Source organism: Eleginops maclovinus, chromosome 13, assembly GCF_036324505.1.
Source record: "Eleginops maclovinus isolate JMC-PN-2008 ecotype Puerto Natales chromosome 13, JC_Emac_rtc_rv5, whole genome shotgun sequence".
Taxonomy (NCBI): domain Eukaryota; kingdom Metazoa; phylum Chordata; class Actinopteri; order Perciformes; family Eleginopidae; genus Eleginops; species Eleginops maclovinus.
The window spans coordinates 13,181,285-13,202,589 of record NC_086361.1 but is presented as its reverse complement, the minus strand read 5'-3'; the positions used below and the strand labels follow the sequence as shown (position 1 = coordinate 13,202,589).

The window sequence follows — 21,305 nt, the reverse complement described above, 5'->3', positions numbered from 1 at the left end:
CTCCCCCTCACACAGTATGTACAGTAAAGCCTCACTCAGTGTTTGTGTGTGCCAGTTCTCGTGTCAGCCCCTCGTCAGAGTCTGAATACACTCTGTCACTTCCAGGCACACGTGTCTGTGTTTATTTGAATATTTTCTTCCTGTGATGCTGTCAACTTCCGCAACTTGGCTGTCTCTTCCTGCTCGTTTCCATAAGAGATGCTGACAGGCAACAAATAATAAAAAGCAGTTGCCCCCTCAGGGTAAAACTTGCCCAGCATCTCCATATGTTGTGTCATCAGCCTGTCAGTCAGGCCCAGCCTGATGCTACCTTCAACCAGTCTTACTCTCCTCTATCCCCTAGAGTAAAATGTGGGCAACTTGTAAACATTAGAGACAGGCTGTGGCTCACTGTTTAGGGGAGAGGAATAACAAATGTGATTATATAATATGAAGAACACTCTGGGGGGAGGCAGTATTATAAGAACATATTTTGTGCTGAAATAACAAAAAGTTTTCAGAGACCATTTTATTTATTTAGTTTTTTATATTTCTTTGAGAAGAGAACATGTAGCTTCTTTATGTGCAGCTTCACATCACTAACACAAAACAATATCAGACATTTTATTATCAAGTGCAGAGGCACTAATGCATGCTGTACCAAGCTATATACGCAAACTGGTTTATGTAGTAATTTGTAAAGGACATTTACACTCAATGGACAACAAAAACAATGGAAAACAACAAGGCTGTGTCCAAACACAACTCACCATCCATTAAGATGAATTGTTTAATTGAGTTGGTTGTTATTATTCTTTTTACACTGAATAAAACAGCCAGTCTTGCAGAAATTACAAAACCACTATTGAATGTAACTTGGTCATTATAAATGGAATTTGCTAAGCATGTATTCAAATGTACTTTAAATATGGTGTGAAGATGGAAATAAAGAGTGCAATCCTAAACCTGCTTTAGCTTTACATTTTAAAGAAACAAACACACTTTATTAATTATTAAAATAACTACATGCAACATAAGTGATTGATCTAAACTGATAGCTCCCCTTGAAAATACATGTAGTTCTAGTTTTCGAGTGCCTGCTATGAACAAATGAAGCATTTTTTGTGGAAATTTGATTGTGGGCTTTTGGTTATGCACTGGCAGATCATTTATTGAATAGGCTGCATATACATTATTTACACACACACAGCCTCAGTGTTGATAGATCAAATCTAACCGGTGTGTCTCACATTTGTCTCCCTGCAGGTGAACAGCCGCTCCACTTCCTCCTCAGGGTCTCTCCATAAAGGAACGTGAAGATCCATCGTGTTCCTGTCGGCTCCCAGCCTGCACGATGCTGCTGAACAAAGAGGCCTGCTGTTCTTTAGAGGAACCAGCCATAACTCCTAAAAGGACAGATGCACTGGATAATGCACAATATATGCAAAACAATGAAGTGGACTATCATTTTGTAATACGGTTGTTTGATTTGAAGTGTTACGCATGTTTCTTTTGTTAAGAGTGTACATATGTTAGTTACCAAAACACACATGAAGATATGTTCTATGAAAATGAGGAACTGTTACAGCTTTGTGTAAATTAAACACTGTGAAGCTGCACTTGTTAAAAGGTAAAGAGGACATTATATTGGCTAAAGAACCACAGATATCTGCTGGGATAAAAACAATGAAAACACCAAATGTTAAATACCAGGGTGCCACTTTAACAATCAAAAGAACTTTAAACATGTGAGCTGTGACCTGAACATTTTACTGTACATCACTTTTACCTCTCTTTATATGTTTGCGTTTTTTCAAAGGAGTGTGTAAAATGTCTGTTTTTGGTTTAGAGTTAGCTCTGTATTTGTCTCAACTTTCAGAATATACAGCGGGGCACGTCAATGAAATCTTATGTCACTTCTTCAATCCACTTCCTGATCTGAGAGTGGACAGTTGTCATGCATTAATATGCTATGTAAAGGTATATTGCTGGTCAAATCTGAGTCATTATCCCACTGTAAGGCACTATTTGGTGCTTTTATTAGAGCTAAATCAGGCTTTAGCATCATTAGCTGAACACCCAACACACAATGACCACAAGTTAAACAGTTTTACAGCTGCAGATTATAACACTTAAACAAAACCAACAAAAACAAGGGTCTTGACCCCTTGTGTTTCAAATTCGTGACGGACGGCAGGGTCGATATCAATCACCATACATCAAATTCATGGCAAACCCATGGCTCAAACCTCAGATGCAGAACATTCAGCTCCAAGTAATGTGAAAAAAACAGAAATACAACACACTTGGAGCCATTGTCGTAGCAAATCTGTCAAAGTTTAAACAACAAAAGAGTGCGGATTAACAACAACACGTGGTGTCCTGCTTTATGATTCTACGTTTGACATTTATAGGCTTTAATTTGTCATTTCTTTCCTCCTATCGGTAAGATAGTGTTCACATCTGCACTTGTTTCACACTGTGCTCGTGATGTAGCAATTTAATGCTGTGATTTTTAGAAGTAGAAACTGGCAGACTTACATCGGCCAGTCAAACTACTGAAGAGACTGAAACACATTTTGTTTTCGACTATTTGAAATTCACCTCATTGTCAAAATAGTTTTCATGTGTTTTTGTTTGCAGATATGTTTAGTATGTTCATATTTTAGTTTGAGTATTCATCTCCCATAGAGAAATAGTCTATGCATTTGAAACAAATAGCCATCAATTTATGGATTCTTGGGAGCTCTTGAGAATACATGATTTATTTTTGACTTTGTTCTGTGTGGAAAACTGTTTTTGGATGGCTGTTGTAAATGATTGTTTTATTTAATGGTGTTTTTGTTGGCTAAGAGTGGACTTTTATCACTCCTAAGTACTTCATATTTGTAGTAACAAGAGAAAATGAAGAAAAAATAAACACCCTTGGGGTCAAAGAGGAGTGATGCTCCAGCAGGAGGCGTTATTGAGCGATCGTCAGGGAGCATTTTTTTATGCAAGCCCGAATTTTGATGCAAACCTACAGCCTAAACTTCAGTTTATTTGTGACTACAATATGTAAACATGTTTCATAGTTAATTATGTTGGTATCAGAATCTCTATTTTCACCAGTTCCACATTTTGTCTGACTGTTCGAATATACAAATAAAGTTGGTCAATGTAGATTTGTTATTATTACGATGATCATTATGCATATCTTTTACCAGGTGCCCTCTTTTTCATAACAGGGGATAAATATTGCTCTTATGGGGCACTTTGTACTTAATGAAAATCAACATGAGACACAATCATGCTAATAAATTCTACGTCAGTATATCTTTTATCCTCTCGCAAACTACCGTTCACCAGAAGTGACTAAATTATTTAATACTAATCTTTTAAAGACCATTTTCCAGCATATAAATGGATTACTTAATTATTACTTAAGTCTGGAAAGTTTCATTCCATTTGAGGGCTTGACATTTCTGAATTTGGACATTTAAGTGATCGTTTTGGTTATGCTAGGTTCAGGTGGATTTTGATCTGTAGTTAAATAATCATAATCATTTAAAAATATGGCCTTTTCCTTTGCTGCAGTTAACAGCTTCTACCAGTAGATGGTAGGCAATGTCAACAAATAGAGGAGCCATATAGAAGAAATGCTATGTTACAAATCCGACTCCTCATGATTTCTATTACTGGCTCTTCGTGGGACATACTACTCCAATTCTTCTAATCTTTTTAAACACCAAACCACAAAAATGTTGCACTGAGTTTTCTTCTATAAACTGCCCCCTTGTACGGATTGGCACGAACACAAAGCAGCAAATTATGGATGAGGCCTTTTTTCTCCATCAATAGACAGTAATTTGCCTGCAGGCGTACTGAGACATTATCACACATTGCATGTAAATCTTAAACTTAGTGAAACTAAATACAAAGGTCACTTTTACCAGAAGGGCATTTGAGTGTGTCTGTCAACATATGTGTAGCTGACCACATCTGATTCAAACCAAGAGGAGGAAATATGTTCTGTGAAAAAGGTTGTACTTGAAGCAACTGTTGTCTGGCATATCTAGCATGTGTGTCTGTATGTCCTTGTCACAACGTGTTTGTCAGTGGGTCGTGTTATATCTTGGTGCAGTGACAGCATCAGTTAGCTGCCTGAGAGACATCAGATATCATGTTCTCAGCGCCACAAGCAAGAGGGCTCAGAGTCGGTGCCGGCCACAGGCTCTGAGAGTGGATACTGTCAGCAGGCTCGGAGCAGGAGAAGAGCAGTGGCATATGTTCTCTGACAGAAAAACGCCCGACTGTTCTTCAGCAGAGAGGAGAGATGGACTGGTGGCCAATTGGAGTGACAGCTGTCAGGACAGACTGTGTGTGTGTGTGTGTGTGTGTGTGTGTGGGAGAGAGAGAGAGAATCAGTCTGAGCTTCAAACATTGCAAGTGAAGACATCATGTAAAGTGACTTTATTTTGGGACCTAGTCTTTACTTTTTTAACAGGGAGTTAGAATTAAGGTTAAGGAGATAACTCAGAATTATATGTCTAACTTCTTCAGACTGAATCCCATCAATTTAAAACAAACAAGGTATATATACAACAGAAAGAAATGTATTGTATTCACACACATGTACACATCCAATCATGATGTGAGCAGGTGATTGAAACATGCCTTAATAATCAATATGAATTGTTATGTCCTTGAATGTTGAAAAGACTTAAATTGATGTTGTCAGGATGCTTGTAAACATTGCACAGTAATGATCTGAAGCATGGGTAGGAAAAACCTCCTTTCATTGACTTTATTGTTTTTTCCTATTTGAAATTAATATTTTATTAAAAATTCAGCATTTAAAGATTAAAACGGACTCCCAATCAATGCAGCATTGTATCATAACGCTTGGAAAGTAGGATAGACCACTGTTTTTTGGACTTAAGTGATTTTCAACAATCTCATATGATTACTTTATTAATAATTTGGAATTATTTGCTATTGAAATGTTTTGTTTCTTTTAAAAAGCTTCAATGTCATGTGTAAAAGTGACTCCAAATCAATGCAACATTGTAATTCTACACTGGACACGTATGCCACAGCTCCTTTAATTGGATTTGTGTGTTTTTTTACATTATTTTAAAATCATAAAAACGTTTATTTATTCAGTTTATGGTTGAGTCTCATAAAAGTATGAACCCAGTCTTAGTAGTGCATGTTGTTAATTTTCCATGTCTGCAGTCTCAGTTTTTGATACTGATGTCCCACTGCGGCAGTAATGACTAGACAGCAGGCTGAAATACTGAGTGCAGCCTCTGACAGGTGGCCTCTGGTGATAAGGAGATTTCCCAGCAGTCACAGGAGGTGACAGGAAATGTTGTTTGTCGATTGTTAGAGCATGCCATGGTCAAAGATGTGATCCTAACTAAACCAGTGTATTGTATAACATACTACAGGATCCTTTTAATACAATCAACAACTAAATATTAAATCATTCATTTTCTAGAAGAAATAATTGGAAAATGTCAAATTGAAGGTAAATATAAGTTCAAGACGAGATATTTCATTTTATATTTGTTTCATATAAAAAATGCTTGTAAAGGTTCCATTGTCCTCAATAAGTGTATTCTCCATTCACCAAGACATTAAAGATGGTGGAAAAAGAAGTTTGTAGAGCATGGTTATGAACCTTGCTTTAAGAGCTGTGAAGATGAAGTGCGACCGTCCAGGTAGAGAGGGACATGCAGGAAGAAGAAGGCATATCCATCAGATTATCACACAGTAATGTCTTCCTGGTCTGGCTCCCAGCATCAGTGATTTATCAATGCAAAGCTAATAGCATCAATATGAATCTAACTAAAAATCAATATTTCATTACCTAATTGTTAGTGGGAATGAAGAAGGATGATTGTACGAGACAGCGTTTGAGAGCATCTGGAGTTCACAGAGACATCTGGAGGACAAACTCGGGCAGTAACCGCACTCTCAGTTACAACACACTTTTAAAGAAGACGGGGAAAAATCAATGGGCACAGCTTTAAGATGTTAACACACTCACAACAAACAGACACAATCCAATGATTTGTTGCATAATGCTACTGCAAGGTTGAAACCATGCTACAACCCTACATTTTATCACACACACACACACACACACACACACACACACACACACACACACACACACACACACACACACACACACACACACACACACACACACACACACACACACACACACACACACACACACACACACACACACACACACACACACACACACACACACACACACACACACACACACACACACACACACAGTGAAATGAGTGTGTTGGCAGTAGTCAATATCATGTAATTTTGAGACAACGATTCATCAAATAAATTCAAGTTTCATCCTCTGAGCTTCTTTGAAAGTTAAATTGATAATCACACCTTCACTTCCTAAAGCCTTCGCAAAACCGAATAAAGTTTTAGTTTTATCTTGTACAAGTTCACATGTGGCCTGATGATACACTGTTCTTATGTCATATATTATCTAACCTTCCAATTATTATTTCTATTTTGATGGTATTTTTAAAGTATTCTTTCATGACAAATTGCAAAAAAATCAAATGTATTAACTTGTTTGGATCTGTTTTGAATCATATTAAACTGGACATGATTGAGTTTTGAATTGACAAAACCAAACATTTAAACACATAAACTTCAACTTTACGAAACTAGGGTGGACACTAATTGTTATGAACTAAACAATAAATTGTTTAATTGAGACAATAATCAGCCTGTTAATCAATGATGGAATGAAATTGTCAATTGCAGCGCACTCGGGATTCAAGTACATCAATTGTTTGATAGAGTAGCAGCAGCATTGTGGTTCCCTAAAAATGACTCTTTAAAATGGGTTGGATATTAAACGAGACCAACACCAAGAGCCATTATTAGAATAGAAATAGAAATAAAATGGCTTAAAGCACCATGTTTAAATTGACCTTTTTATTATGCATACAAAGCTTTTACAATAATGATGTGTAGCCATAACTTGTTTACTCACGCACAGTGACTATCTGTCGCATGTGATTTCAGGAGGATTCATGATAACAGCAAGTTTGTGTCAATAAATGTGTTTCCTATTGTTTGTAGGCTGATTCGTATTTGTGTATTATACTTTTGATTCATGTTATTGTAATGTGTATTTTCAGACATTTTGGAGAAAAAAAAAATATTATCAAACAAGCTTTTGTCAACCCACCTGCAGTAACCCTGAGGATCCCCCAGGGGTCACGGACCCCCTGTCACAGACCCACCTTTAATGCATACTTATAGACTAAAGCAGGCAATCACCTGTATGTGTGATTTACTCAAATTAACTACAGTGGCTGTGTCGGCTTCATGGCAGTTATAGGACATGCTTGACGAAATGTAGATGATGTTAGTGATTTAAGAAGAACAGTAAAGAACGTCACTAGATATATACTTGAATGAATGAAAGATTGTACTGTATCTTTCGTAACATCGGGCAGTATGAAAACATTTTTTATAAGCAGATGAGATAGTGGTAGGCACAAAGATCTCTTCTATTAGCTCTGAATTTACCATTTTATTATCTTAACAACATTACCAAAGCATTTTGCCTTTATCTTAAACATACTGTCATGTGAAAGTGAGATGACAGTGAAATACAGAAGAGGGAATGTTTTAGATCTTCTTTACAAGCAGAAACCCTGCGGCAGCACACTAGATGATACAGTTTATCCATTATGTGTTGTATTGTACACCGTCGGTTGATTTCCTTGCAGAGTTTATTGTGTCTGCCCTCAAGCTCTTCTTCATGTTATTTCCCCAACATGTCAACATTAAATCAAATGTATGTTTTAACTTGACATAGTATTTTAATTATATCTCCTTTTATCTTTATGTTTTAAAACACACTGATCATATTCAGTCATAAGACCTATAAGTTTGTCAGTGAAAACACACATATATATACACATATTCAGATATATGTAATTACCAAAAGATCCACATCTATCTTTTCTTAAAGACATTTATGTGGCTTTTGTGAGTGGTAAGATAATACAAAGTAAAATAAGAGAGTAACACTCATGATGTAACCCGCAGTCTCAGTGACCTGAGGTGAGCTTAAACTGGTTTGGAAATTAATTTCATTTTGCTCTTGAACTGTGATGCTGTGTAATTCACCATCTTTCTACACATTACTTATTGTGCTGCCTTCAGCAGTTCCTGCAAAGGTAAGAAAATAGACCGGTTGCAATAAGTTCTTAGAGTCAGGGACAATAGAAAATTGAACAAGCGTGACATTGAGGCAAGCAGAATATTACTTTTGCGACAACGTTTCGAAACACATGCCAGAGAGTGAGAGAAAACTTATAACAAATATGTGCAAGAACAACATATTACATCTACACACAAACGTTGCACAAAAGGTTGATGAGCCTGTATGTAAACATAATGGAGCTTATTTTTACTCACACCTGGTGATTCTACTTTGCTGCTATATGCATGTTTTTAAGCTGTGACTATTTTGTCTTGTTGGAAGCAGAATTCTTAAAAATGACGAGGACGTGCTGACTTTCATTCTGCTGGCCTTGTATCCTGCCAGAAGCCCGGGAAATTCAACAGCTGGTCATTGCAATTTGGAGCACTCACATAAGACAAAGAGAATACATTCAGTGATTTTCATCTTTTTAAGTTTCATTAACCAGTCGATCAAAGAGCACAAGAGTTTGTTATCAGATATTATCAAACCTCCTAAAGCACTTCACATTTGTGGTTAGACACATTATGTCTAACCACAAATGTGGTTATCAGTTGGACATTAAAGGAACATAATACGTATGAAAAATAGCTGTGACAAAATAAACAGTAACCTTACTGTGGGTATTAACATTAGTGAGTTTGTCTGCATAACCTGAGACCTTGAAGGTATCACAGTCACACACTGCTGTTAAAGAGACAGAGCGGATATTACCTCGATGGAGGCAAAACAAATCTCTCAGCTAAAGGGATTATTTGTTATGTCAAAGATCTCATTGCACACAGACAGTTGTTAATGCTTTTGTAATTTATGAAATGGTTATTTACAGGCTCTGAATCAGAAGCACAGAGTGGAAAGGAGGGGTTTTGGTTTAATTGCTATAGAGCAAAGTACACGACAAGGCCCAGGGACTGGAAAGAAGCCAGATCCCTCCTCTGTCGGGCACTAATAACACATCACAGTGACAGAGATGCGCCTCCTCTCTACCTTGCTGTATCGATCTCCCATCTCGCTGTTAATAGTGCTGTTAAACACCAGCTCTTGGCTCTTTACCGTGTCCAAGCCCACTTAACAATAAAACTCCCTCTCTGCTCACCTTTTAAAATGCCTGAGAGGTAGCGAGACAGTCATGGGCAAAACCGTAGGCGGCAGTGTTACAGATTCACCTGCCTGCAGGATACAACATTCACATTTGTAGTCCTTTAAATATGTCTTAATTAGTATAACGTAAAAATGTGTTGAACGTATTCTTACTTACAGCAGATCCTGGTCCTGTTTAATTCATCTGCAGGAGACAAAATGGAAGATAGCAGAAGACAATCAGATGTGAATGGTCACATGACAGGATGTTCATGTATTGCAAATAATGAGTGTTTTGTACATCATGTAAGAAAATAATATATATATATATATATATATATATAGTTGAGTAATTTCAGAGGCGACCTGAGGTGTATCTGGGATGGATGGTTTGTGCATTTCAGCACAGAGAACTCTGTTGTGGTAATGCAGACAAATAATCTGAATGAGTAGCTTTAATTGACTTTAGACATGCTAGCAGCAAGGCTACATGCTAATTTCTGTTTGGCGCTCCAGTGTTCTGTGTCTGACTGAAATAACAACTGTAGGATGAGTTATGATGACATTTGTTATAAACATTTATGTAACTCTTATGTTTCCCTTTAACGCCACCATGAGGTAGATATTTGTATCTCACTAATACTTTGGTTAATGACCAAATACCTGCAACACCAATTATCATCACAGCAGCAGATTTACATTTTTTCAAAGTTCATCATCTCTGAAATATATCATCAGTGAATTTGTCCTCTGCATTTCCAAAGCTTATTTTCTGAACTCATTTTCAAGGCCCCGTCGTGTACATGCTATCTTCGTGTGTTTGTAAACTAGCTAAAAAGGCAGTCAGATATTGCAAAAAAGCAGGTCTTTAAAGAAGATATGGCTCCAATTATCTTATTGTGAGTTTAAAATCATCATTCACACAAACATCAAGTATCCCTGAAGAATGGCAAATGAAGATGTTCAAGCAGTGCATTAAGTAATTGCCGATGTGGGAAGAGATGGAGGAGTGCGTTTAAGGCAAACAATTGCTGCCGATGTAGAGCAGACGTCCAGGGGGAGTCCAAGTCTTTAGTCAAGGACTTGTGTTTTATTAGTTGAACGATATAAAACATGACAAAATGCCTACTCAAAGAGAATCAAAGATTCTCAACCCTTCCCACGGGGGGACTTCTATATAGGGCATGAGCTCCTCGCTTCTCTCTCTCTCTCTCTCCCCGCCTCTCTCCTGGGTTGTGTGTCGGCATCGCCTGAAACAGCCTCTAAAAATCTCCACTATCGACAAATAAGCACCAAGAGTATTTTAACAACATGTTCATCCAACACTGAAACAAACCTCCAGTGCTTTTGGTCTGTGTTGTTAAAGAAAATCTTACAGTGAATTTATTATTGTTCATTAAAATATAATATTTAAATGATTTCAACAACATTTTTGCAATTTCTCACAAGTTATTTGAATTTAATCTAAATTCTAGCTTTAATTAAATTAACTTCAGTTTAAATCCTTTCTTTCCGGTGCAACCTAACAAAGACGAGGTAAATTCAGAAGAAAGCAATTTCTCACAATTTGCCAACCTATTGTCACAAAAAAAACTCTGCATGGATCCGCCTTGAGCGCGCCGAGATTAGAAAGACAAAAACAGATACACTCTTATAGGGGGTGTACGTGTGTTTGTGCTTTGAAACTTATTTGTTAGCGTTTCAGCACAGTTCCTTTTAAGCAGAAAAAACAACATTTGAGTAACTAAACAGGAGCATAACTGCCATGTTTGTTGTTTTTGATTTCACTGACGCCTCGGGAAGGAGTTTCTAGCTTTGGTGGTGAGGCTTTGAAGAGAGTTTTCTTAAAAAGGTGAGCAATATTTTTTTTTCTTGTTTTGAAACAGCATCAGATTTTTTTGATCCTGCTCATATCACGTGTCAGGTGCACAAACAAAATAAGCTTACAGACATACTTAGATCAGAAAAATGCTAAGACAAAGTTGACAGAGTATACCACGTTACGTATACCACACTTTAGGATAAGAAATGTTTACTGCACATGGACCTGAGGAAGAGGTCAATGAAAACATGTTGTATTCATATCTATTTCACCGACTTTATACATATCTTCTAGCAGTGATGGTCCTCACTCCACAGAGATCAACAGCTTCAGCTCAGCCCTGACTTTTTCCCAGTTTAAGCTCACCGAAAGTCTGCAAAAGCAACAAAGTCAATCTTAATGTGTTAACCCATTTTGAAAAATCAGACAATGACAATCGGTGACTTTTCTTTTTCACCTTTATTTTTTCACTGAAAGACCATGGAAACAAATGTCTTGTGGTCGACCTGCTGCATTTCCAACCACCAGCTAAATTAAAGGTGAAATCTGCAAATCTAATCCAATAAATGCATTTTTAAGATTTAGTGAATCTATCGTAATGGTTCACTGTCCCTTCTGTGTGCATTCAAGTTATATCTGGTATACACACACAACCCCTTTAAAAATGAACAAAGTGGCTCTGCCCGATCTACACAACATTATTCCAGCCAATCAGCAGCAGCTCATGCTCATGCACAGAACAGGGGGAAAGCCAGGGGTGTGTTATGAGTAAACCTACGGGAGCTGGGGGGACGGAAAATCTTGAGGGTGTATTTGTTAGGGTGTTGAATTCAAATGTTAACCTTCTTTTTCTAGAATCTTCCATATGTAAGGCTGCAACTAATATTTATTTTTAATAATTAAATCTGAGGATGACTGACTTGATTAATTGTTCTGTCTAATAAGTGTCAGAAAATAATCAAATAGTAATGTTCTCTAATCTAAACCCCCAAAATATCAGTATGATGATATATAACAGAGAAAAGAAGGACATCTTCACATGTAAGAGTCTGAAAACAGATTTCTTTCATGACAAATTATAAACCGATTTAATAATTATGAAAAAAGATGGTGATTATTACATTTTTTAGACATTAGTTGGAATAAATACACAATTATTCAAAGTAGCTTGTTTGATTATTAAAAATGACACAAACTGTCTAGTTTCTTATGCATTTCCTATTGAACTAACTATGAAATGCTACTGAACATTCCCTATCCAGGCCGTGCACAATAAGGGTGTAAGGTCTGTTACTCATCACTGCGCTGAGTTCTGGCTGTGAAGCTCAGGTGCTGCGACTGTGTTCATGTAGTGTTACCAAATTATTCATAAACTCTGCTGAGTCTGCACTTCGCCTGAATGTGGACATTTTTCTCCTGAAATGTTCACCATAATAGCCCCATTCTGAATTATAGCTTTGCTGTAGGTGGCAATCATGTTGCCAAATTAGTCACCATAATTTAACAAAGAAAGATGGAAAGGACAGAAAACGACAACAAGAGTCTCTTTAACAAAAAAGAGCTTCAGCTGAGGCATCCGTGCACAGTATAAGAAACCTTAAACAGTTCCCTCCCTATGTCCAGATACTCTCTCAGTGCAACGGACAATCAATACAACCGGTTTAAACTGTGTTATATCAATCAATACTGAAGCTGTAGCAGCTGTAGATTATCTTTGTTTCTTTATCGAGTTCTTTGAAATGACTAAACTGAGAGAGATGGACGTTAAAGTGAAAGAAAGACTCGGCTACAGGACTCGTCATGCTCGTCATTTCAATGTTCCTGAAGGTCAATACCTCTGAAAGGCCGGGAGGCAAAGAAATATTCCCTGATGTTAGAGTGTAAATAAAAGAGAAGGATGGAGCAAGCATCACCATTATGTTGTAAAAACCCATGTTTGGGTTTACCCTGTAAGCTGTGAACATTGGATAAAATGAGATCAGATCACATGAATGAAATGCTGAAAGCTAGTTTCAGATTAATGACTTACTGTCAAGCATGTACAGTAATAAGTTTCACCATTAAACCACCAACTCGTGCCTAATAACCTTTCAGATCAGTGATGTACAAAACTCCTCATACTAAAGACATACATGTTGCTTATTCACATGACTTTATAGCCTGTGTCTAATTTTAAACATGAAAGTAACTTTTCTCTGCAGGTGGTTTGGAATTACTAATAAACACACAAACACAATTAATAATAAACACAAGATGAATGAAACAAATACATTTACTGTAATTGATATTCCTGCATACTGGAAAAACAAGTTTAAAAAAAGTTAAACAAAGCAAACTGTGTTAATTTTCCACTAATAAATATCTTTTGCAGTAAACTATAAATGTCATCCATCGAGTCATGCAGCTGTTATAGAGATAGATATGTTGACAAGTTGGGGACGGATGCTGAATAGTCAAAGAGTGTTATTGTTGTGCTGAATGGCTCGTAATACAAAGCATGCTGTATCCACTCCAGCCTCAGAGTCCTCCTCCATGACCCATAATGCTTTTATTTATATACCGGCCCTTCAAGCTCAGGATGTATTGGATGTACTGGGGTATGTTTGGTTTCAGGGTTTTCCCCTTTCCCAGCTACAAATCCTACTGCGTGTCAATGTTGTTTTGAGTGATAAAAACTGAATAAGGTTTTGGTTTTTTTAGTGAGTGTTTTTCAAACTGCCAGGTTTAGGGTTTTAAATACAGGCAGCTAAAATGTCAGCGTTACAGTAATTACAGAGAACAAAAGGATGGCAAAGGCGTGTATTGAAATGTTGAAGTCATTTTTAAGATGCGTCTTTTTCAGATATGATGAAATGCAAACAGTTGCAGCAAGATAGTCCCCGTCTCAACTTCCCCCTATTTCCCACGTACAAGTACTGATAATTATAAATCACTTCCATAAAAAAAACTCTTTAGCAATCCTTTTAGCACTGTAACATTTTCTTCAAAGCTTCAAAATTCAAACTGCTTTTGCTCCTTTGTGTTTGCTGTAGACCTATAAGGTGAAAAATAATGGGTATAAAGGCAGTTCCTTTGGGACTTTACATCAGTTTAAACCAGAATGATGTGTTACTTAATACACTTTATAGAATTTGTGCATGATTGTATAATATTTATGCAGTGTACCATCACTTATTGTACGTCAATGTCAATAGGAAACATCAGGTTTACGACCAAAAACTACAATCTTATAAATATCCTAAAAGGACATTACAAGTGCCTTCTGATCATATTTCAGGGCCTGTCCCACACATTAGAGCGTCTCTGAATGCAGCTACAGTTCCTGTTGGTCACCAGCAGAGGTTGATAAAGGTCATGCATGCTTTCATGTCCTGTGGAGCACATAGTGATACAGTGCTAAACATATTAAGGTAATGTGATATTTACAATCTGTTGTGTGTCCTGCACTGCTTACAATCTCTCTCCAGCTTCCCTTCAATTGTCTCCAGTTTAATTGCTTTACTGCCCCCTGAATTCCCCTTCTCTGCTTTCTGTTTCTCTCTCTCTCTCTTTGTCTGTTTTTCCTTTCCTCTTACACACACACACACACTGAAACACACACATTTCCTCTGGCCCGGAGTCAGGCAGGGCAGCTGCAAAAGGCCTCACCAATGCGGGCTGACGAGAAGTGACAGCTCTCTGTATCACTCCCTGGCACTGACAACTGACAGATGGATACCACTCACCCACACTGCAGGGGGAGAGGGAGAGGAAGGGAAGGAATCAGAGGTCGAGGAAAGGGGAAAGCGCCAAGGAGGATGATTCTCCGGCATTATTTTCTTTTCGTGGGGCTGTTGTGTGATTGAGCGCTTGGTTGAATAACAAGCTAGTGTCAGGCCAACCTGAAGCTCTTTTCTCTCAACAGACACAATCATAACCAATTGCACACACACACACACACACACACACTATGTACTCGACACTGTACGTGAAAGATAAACCAACAACATCCTAATACATCTAAATAATAATAAATCTTATTTACTTTCATTTTTCTACACCTTACTTTTTAGATTATCAGTAAAACAAACTGTATAAAAACATACACAGGATTTAAGATTTATATACATTATTGAACATAGTAGGAATAATAAAATGTATTCACATATAACATAACAATATGGATTATGTAACTCCTTATTACCAACAACCTAGTCACTGAAGAAAAGATAAACAACATTCATGTCATAATTAATGATCTATTTGTGTTTAGAGTTTTAATCATGGCTTTAAAAGTAACTCGAGGTGATGAGCACATTGCTGGATCTCCTCGCTGAATATAAGTTATTCATTGTTCTAAAGCAAGGTATGAAATTGAAAGTGACATTCCCATTCTTCAGGATTTATTCTTTTAGGTATGTGCGCTTATTTATATAAACGCTCTTTGTTTTCTTGATCACTTACATGCCAGATGCTTTAACACGCTGTCACTGACGTGTTTACGGTGCTTGATTGATGCCAACACATTCAACTTGTGAATGTGGAGATGTTTACAGTTCTGACAGGATGATGATCCATCAGAGCGTAATGTCTGTTCTCTTTCAACAACAAAATCATTTTGCATGTGAAATGGGCTGAAGTAGGAGTATGTTATTATTTTGTGTTAATTTTCCAAGGTAATGCGGCTTACATAATCAACAAAGTGTTAATACATCCACCTGAATCAAAGAGTAGAATAAACACATTTGCAGCTGGCTAGAGAAGATCTTTCTGCTCTGCTGTTGACAAATGCTGATGGGCTTGTTGGCTTGCCCCTCTTTTTCAGACATTGCCAATAATGTGAACTCAAAATGGAGTCAGGATAATGGAAGTAAAGCCTTTCCCACAAAGCGTCTGTATCACCATGCCTCAACAGTTCAAGCCCAGTGGTGTCACACTTTAGCTGGTCGTTGATGGAAATAAAAAGCAGCCGTCTACACAACCGTCCAAACAACTCCATCTGAGCTGCAGAGGGCAACAACATGCTGAAAATATTAGATTACACAATTTTCCTTTGGCAGATACTTTTGTATAGACACGCACATTCATTCAAACACACCCTGAACAATTCAGGAATCAGTGTCTTTCTCAAAGGCTCTTTGACATAAACAGAAGAGGACATTAGGAATTGTGATTCATCACTTGCTTAACAAACTAAGCTGCAGCCACCACAGTTTTACATTTAAGTTTCAAGTAAAAACCGAAGGAAAAGGAAATAAAACTGAATAATGAAAAAGTAGAACAGGAAAAATATTATTAAAACTAATGGATGAACAGAATCATTTACTTTTCAGGCAACACTGCCACCATTTCCTATTTACACTGCATACATTGTGAATATTTGTATACTTGATGACTTTCTAACATTTTACAGATTGAACAACAAATGAGAAATAATCAGCCAAATAATTGGTATTAAAAACATGAGTAACTTTCCGGCCTAGTGTGGTTTGCTATTATTGTTTTACTATGTACTGTAGAAATTCAGACGTAGGCAGCTAAAATGTTTATTCTATTTATTGCAACTCAATATGAACCTGGTGAGATGTTGAGCTGTCCTTGAAGGATTACAGAAAGGCCTCCAGTATCCTGAGGACTAAGCGAGGTAAAAGTCTTAAATTCTATTATGAAAAAACCCAATGTTGATTAGCAAATGTTTTAGTAAGGTCATTAACTGTAATTATGCGTTGGCCTGGTTTATATTCCCGGTTAAAAAATGTAAAAGGAAATGTTGCATGACATTGATCATGTTGCAGGCATTCAGTACGAATGTAGAAGAATACTTAACATGACATGGGTAAAAAGAAAATCAAGCCGTTTTTTCAACAGTTTGAGAAAAATAATACAGTGTGTGCCAGCAGACTCGAAACTTATTGCCTCAGCCGCAAAACAAATCTATTTTCACCTCAGTTGTTTGGCTTGGTCGTATTCACATGAGAATCAATAGCCAGGTGGTGATTGTGGTGCCGACTGACTCAACTGCGCAGAAAAGTGGAGAGTGAGAAATGGGGGAGATGAAAGGAAGTATTGTGGCAGTAAAGGAAACCCCTGCGGAATAACGCTAAGCAGACACAAATCAAAATGGACAGTGAGACTGTGCATGACAACAGCAGACACTTGTGCCTCAGTAATATGAATATTAACTCCTGCTTTGTGCACTGTAAAATCTATCTCAAAAAGGAACACTTTTCCCAGAACAACAGAACATTAAATTAAAAGTCTTCTCTCCAATCCGTCACTGTGACTGCCTTAAACCACCTTCTACACTCACTGAAGCCACACTGGGAGAAGTTGGCATTCAAGTGCAACATGCTCAGATTTGATTTTAAGTTGGCACACACTAAGCATCCACACTGAGTCTGATTGAACTAATAAGCTCATGCCTGAAACCTTAAGTGACACTCTAAAACAGCAACAGTGTCAAGTCCCAAATGGGCGACGCCACACCAAGGCGATGATGACACGAGTATTGTATATAGGAGGTGAAGAGTATGGTAATGTTGTCAGTGCACCCCGAGGCCTCACAGCCATCATACAGCAAAACAAGAAGCTCCGCGGCACGGTGTCTCGTTACTGGCTGGCACATATTCTGTCAGTCTTCCTAATGCCAGTCTGCTTCTCTGATTACTTCCTCTCCACTTCCTGCATCCCTCACAGATGGCTTGACCTTTTGTAATTACATAAAATTACATTTATTTTTTGCTCTTTCTGCAGAGTAATGCTCACAAACATGAAAACTTGTGATCATGATAGCTGGAGTCTCATGTGATCATCATAACTTAGGTCTCTCATGAGCGTGATTGCTAGCGTGTTGATAGCTGAAGGCAGCTTGTTTTCTTGGAGTGAACAGAGTCTGATGAGTTTGATTCTCAGCCAGTCGACTTAAAGAGGCAGGAGACTCTGCTGCTGATTGGAAAACCCAGGAATATGTAACATGTACTCATATAACGCTGTGTTTCTGCTCGTGTATCAATGACAGAGTTGTGCTCTTTTGCCGATCGTTTCTTCGAACGACAAAAAGACATACATCATCTGTATGTGAGCTTCAAAATTACCTATTTCTCTGATCCCGTCGACTGGAGGACTTCATTTGTCTGTGCCTTGGAAAATGCTTAAAAATTATGGTTTGAAAATTTAGATTGCTTTATGATCATTTACAGGCATGTTTTTCTCTCTCCCTGAAAGCAGAAAACGATAAATTGTTTGCATGATTTTTTCTTTAAAGTGAAAATGTATAAAAAAAATAATCCCAAATGACTTCCAAACTAAATTACCATAAACATATGCCCTATTCCATTGGTCATGTAAGTGTCTGAATAAAAACTTTTGTTTAAAACCGTTAAACTAGATGGGTCTGCATATAATAAATACATAATACCAAACTAATCTAGGTTTTGGTGTCTGTAATTTTACATTATGAAACACTGTATTACTACTACAGTTTACTCTACAGTTTACTCTGCAAAAGCCAATGATTTCTGGTTGGCAGTATCAGTTGTAACTTTACCTCTCCGCTAGTTAGTGACCGTGGTGAAAGGACATGCAACTCGTAGTGGAAACACTGAATTCAACATTAACTTTTATAACAAAAGTCCATTGAATGTGCATCAGTTAAATTGCCCATTCCTGTTGCATAAGGTCAGAAGCTGCACAGATACCGATCCCAACCTCTCACTAATCCACCATTTGACTAATGTACACTCAGTGAAGAAGATAATATTCAACGTATGGTAATTGAGCTACTTCATCTCCCACTACGTCTCCACCAAAACACTTCGTTTACCATTTGCTGTAATATTGTACCTTTACATTTTCAGTCTCTAAAATAAATCCCTCCCATGCACACACAGGAACCCAGAAGAAATCTGCCATGAAACTTAATCACAAAAGGTCATGTTGGCGAGAGAGGAACAGATTAAATTAGCATAGTATTAGATATGGAAAATGATTTCTGTCAAATCAAACTGTAGCACAATTATAATATGTTAATTACTTATTTCATTACGGAAGTTGATTGCAGTTCACAGATGAAATCATGCGGGCAAAGACACCTGGAAAGAGGTGATGAAGATTTAAACCCGTCCCTCGTTTCCTCCTCGCTTCCTCGTCATCGTGTCTCATCTATTCTCGCTTATACGCATTAATTGCCTGAACGTGCCACACAAAAATGCTTCATAGGGCGCAGGACTTCTCATTTGTTCATCAAAGGGAAGATGATGAGTAGTGTGAGATCATATGACCTACCCACAATGCTCCTCAGGGTACAGAGGAGCAGAAGTGTAAGGCAGCCAATGAAAACATGGGAAAAATGGCATCATTTTCCTTTGAGCACGCTGAATAAACAAGATCAGATTTAACCAATTACTTTTATAATAACATGAAATTGATTGCAATAGCAGAAATGATGATCCGTGTTTGTGACTTTAAAGCCTTCAAACAGTTACCGGGCAGTTGCCAACTACTTTTATCTCAAAAATATTGAAGAAACATTAAAAAAATATGAGGATTGTTGACATCTACATTGTTTGGTTGTTTATTGAGGGGACTGACTTTAAATTTCACAAGTAGTTTGCGGTGGTTAGGGTGCAAGAGATTGATTGAAATGGCCATTAAAGATATAAACTGCAAGTATATAAAGAAAGCTTTAAATGAGTGAACGACTGACAGCTTCAGTTTCACAGGTTAATGCCATCTTCCAACTGAGCAGTACAACTCAGTAATACAGATTTATAATGTCCAACGTTTTTATTTGTACGTAATATTAACCTCTTAACTCTCTACAAATACAGAAAGTTTGGCACTGCAGAGTTTTAAAGAGTGACCATAACAAAACATTGAATATGTCCTTTAATACAAAAAATCAACTACAAAGCTGCCATGTGGTTGTTACCCAAATAAAGGACCTCACACTATAGGAAATATACGGTTTGCTAAATGGGAATACATTACACAATCTGACCTGGTAAAGTTGGCACATCAATGATGCAGTAGATTATTCTGAAACTAATAAACTACAAATAAGCATCAGATGACCATTAGTTCAAACTGTAAGCTTAACATTGGACATGAGCGCAGCAGCATGAGGCAGAGATCAGGGCTCATCAGTTATGGATGCATCTATGATTATGAATAATAATAAAGCAGGCTGACATGTATAACCCACGCTTTGAGTTTACATTTTTATCAAATGCTTCACTTAATATCAATTGGAGGAAATACGTTTCATCAAGAAAGTAGGGCACCACAATATATATGGTTTTTAACTGTCGAGTTGCAATGTTGTCATGTCCGATAGAAACATGGCCAACAAAAGCTATATTGCATTTTGTGTTAAAGTTGAAAGAGAGTTTCAGTAGAAAATATGTAACCATTATTTTTCCTTTGATTTACTTTGGCAGCAGCAGAACCACATTATTGCACAGTTTCCTGAAATTATGCAGGGATACACAGTTACACATGTAAGAGTTTCCAAAGGAACCAATATAACAAGAAAGAAATCCCAGAAAACCATAATAATATTTGCATTCCCAAATAAATTAAAGGTAGAGTACTGAAGCCATAGCAAACTCCAAAACAACAACAGGTTAGGAGGATTTATGTCACTTATTAACCCAAATTAACTTCAAAAACTCAATTCCAAATATTCAAATGTCAGTTTCCATTTTCACTGAAACAAACCAAGGCCCTGAAAGCAACACCGTGCAAGTAACACATGACAATAAAAAGAAAATTACAAAAGTTGACAAGGAAATAATTAGAAGGAAAATATTGCAAATATTTTGTATATAAAGGCAAAATACACAGCAGATTACAGAGTGAGAAGTTCAGAGCCCATCAGCAATTCAGATGCCCTATAGCTTCAGGTTAGCATATAGCATACAAAACATCTGAACAAAGCCAAGACAAACACTCACACAAGCAGCAAACACTTACCTTGGAGAACTGAAGAGTAAACCCCAAGTGATGATCTGAAGTCATTGCTAGTCAAATTTAGAATAACTGGATTGAAAAACCCCACTTCCGGTTTGTAGCCTCAGTTGATTTCAAAACCAGTAGCAAGCAGGACTTTTTCCTTCACAAAGAAATCGTGGGGTGAAATGTGTTCATATTGTGTTGATATTTTTAGACGTGACATCTGAACAGAAGCTACAA

The 21,305-nt window shown here is 37.3% G+C and overlaps 1 protein-coding gene and 1 long non-coding RNA gene across 7 annotated transcripts in view; one reads left to right on the top strand and one right to left on the bottom strand.

Annotated features, from left to right (window-relative positions):
* The window catches only part of LOC134874539 (zinc finger protein 516-like), a 17,345-nt gene extending 12,991 nt beyond the window's left edge, over positions 1 to 4,354 (top strand). For all 4 annotated transcript variants that reach the window (XM_063898581.1, XM_063898578.1, XM_063898579.1 and 1 more), the window contains one exon: positions 1,246 to 4,354. In XM_063898581.1, coding sequence (XP_063754651.1) covers positions 1,246 to 1,286 — 41 coding nt within the window. In that variant the 3' untranslated portion in view covers positions 1,287 to 4,354. The remainder of the gene's footprint in view (positions 1 to 1,245) is intronic.
* LOC134874540 (uncharacterized) lies at positions 665 to 21,305 on the bottom strand. 3 transcript variants are annotated; one of them, XR_010167085.1, is made up of 4 exons: positions 21,087 to 21,305; positions 9,492 to 9,518; positions 9,330 to 9,403; positions 665 to 1,385 (listed from the first exon to the last, which is right to left on the bottom strand). It is a non-coding gene; the product is annotated as an uncharacterized LOC134874540 (long non-coding RNA). The 3 variants fall into 3 exon arrangements; XR_010167087.1 differs by lacking the exon at positions 665 to 1,385 and adding an exon at positions 5,833 to 5,954; XR_010167086.1 differs by lacking the exon at positions 665 to 1,385 and adding an exon at positions 8,345 to 8,620.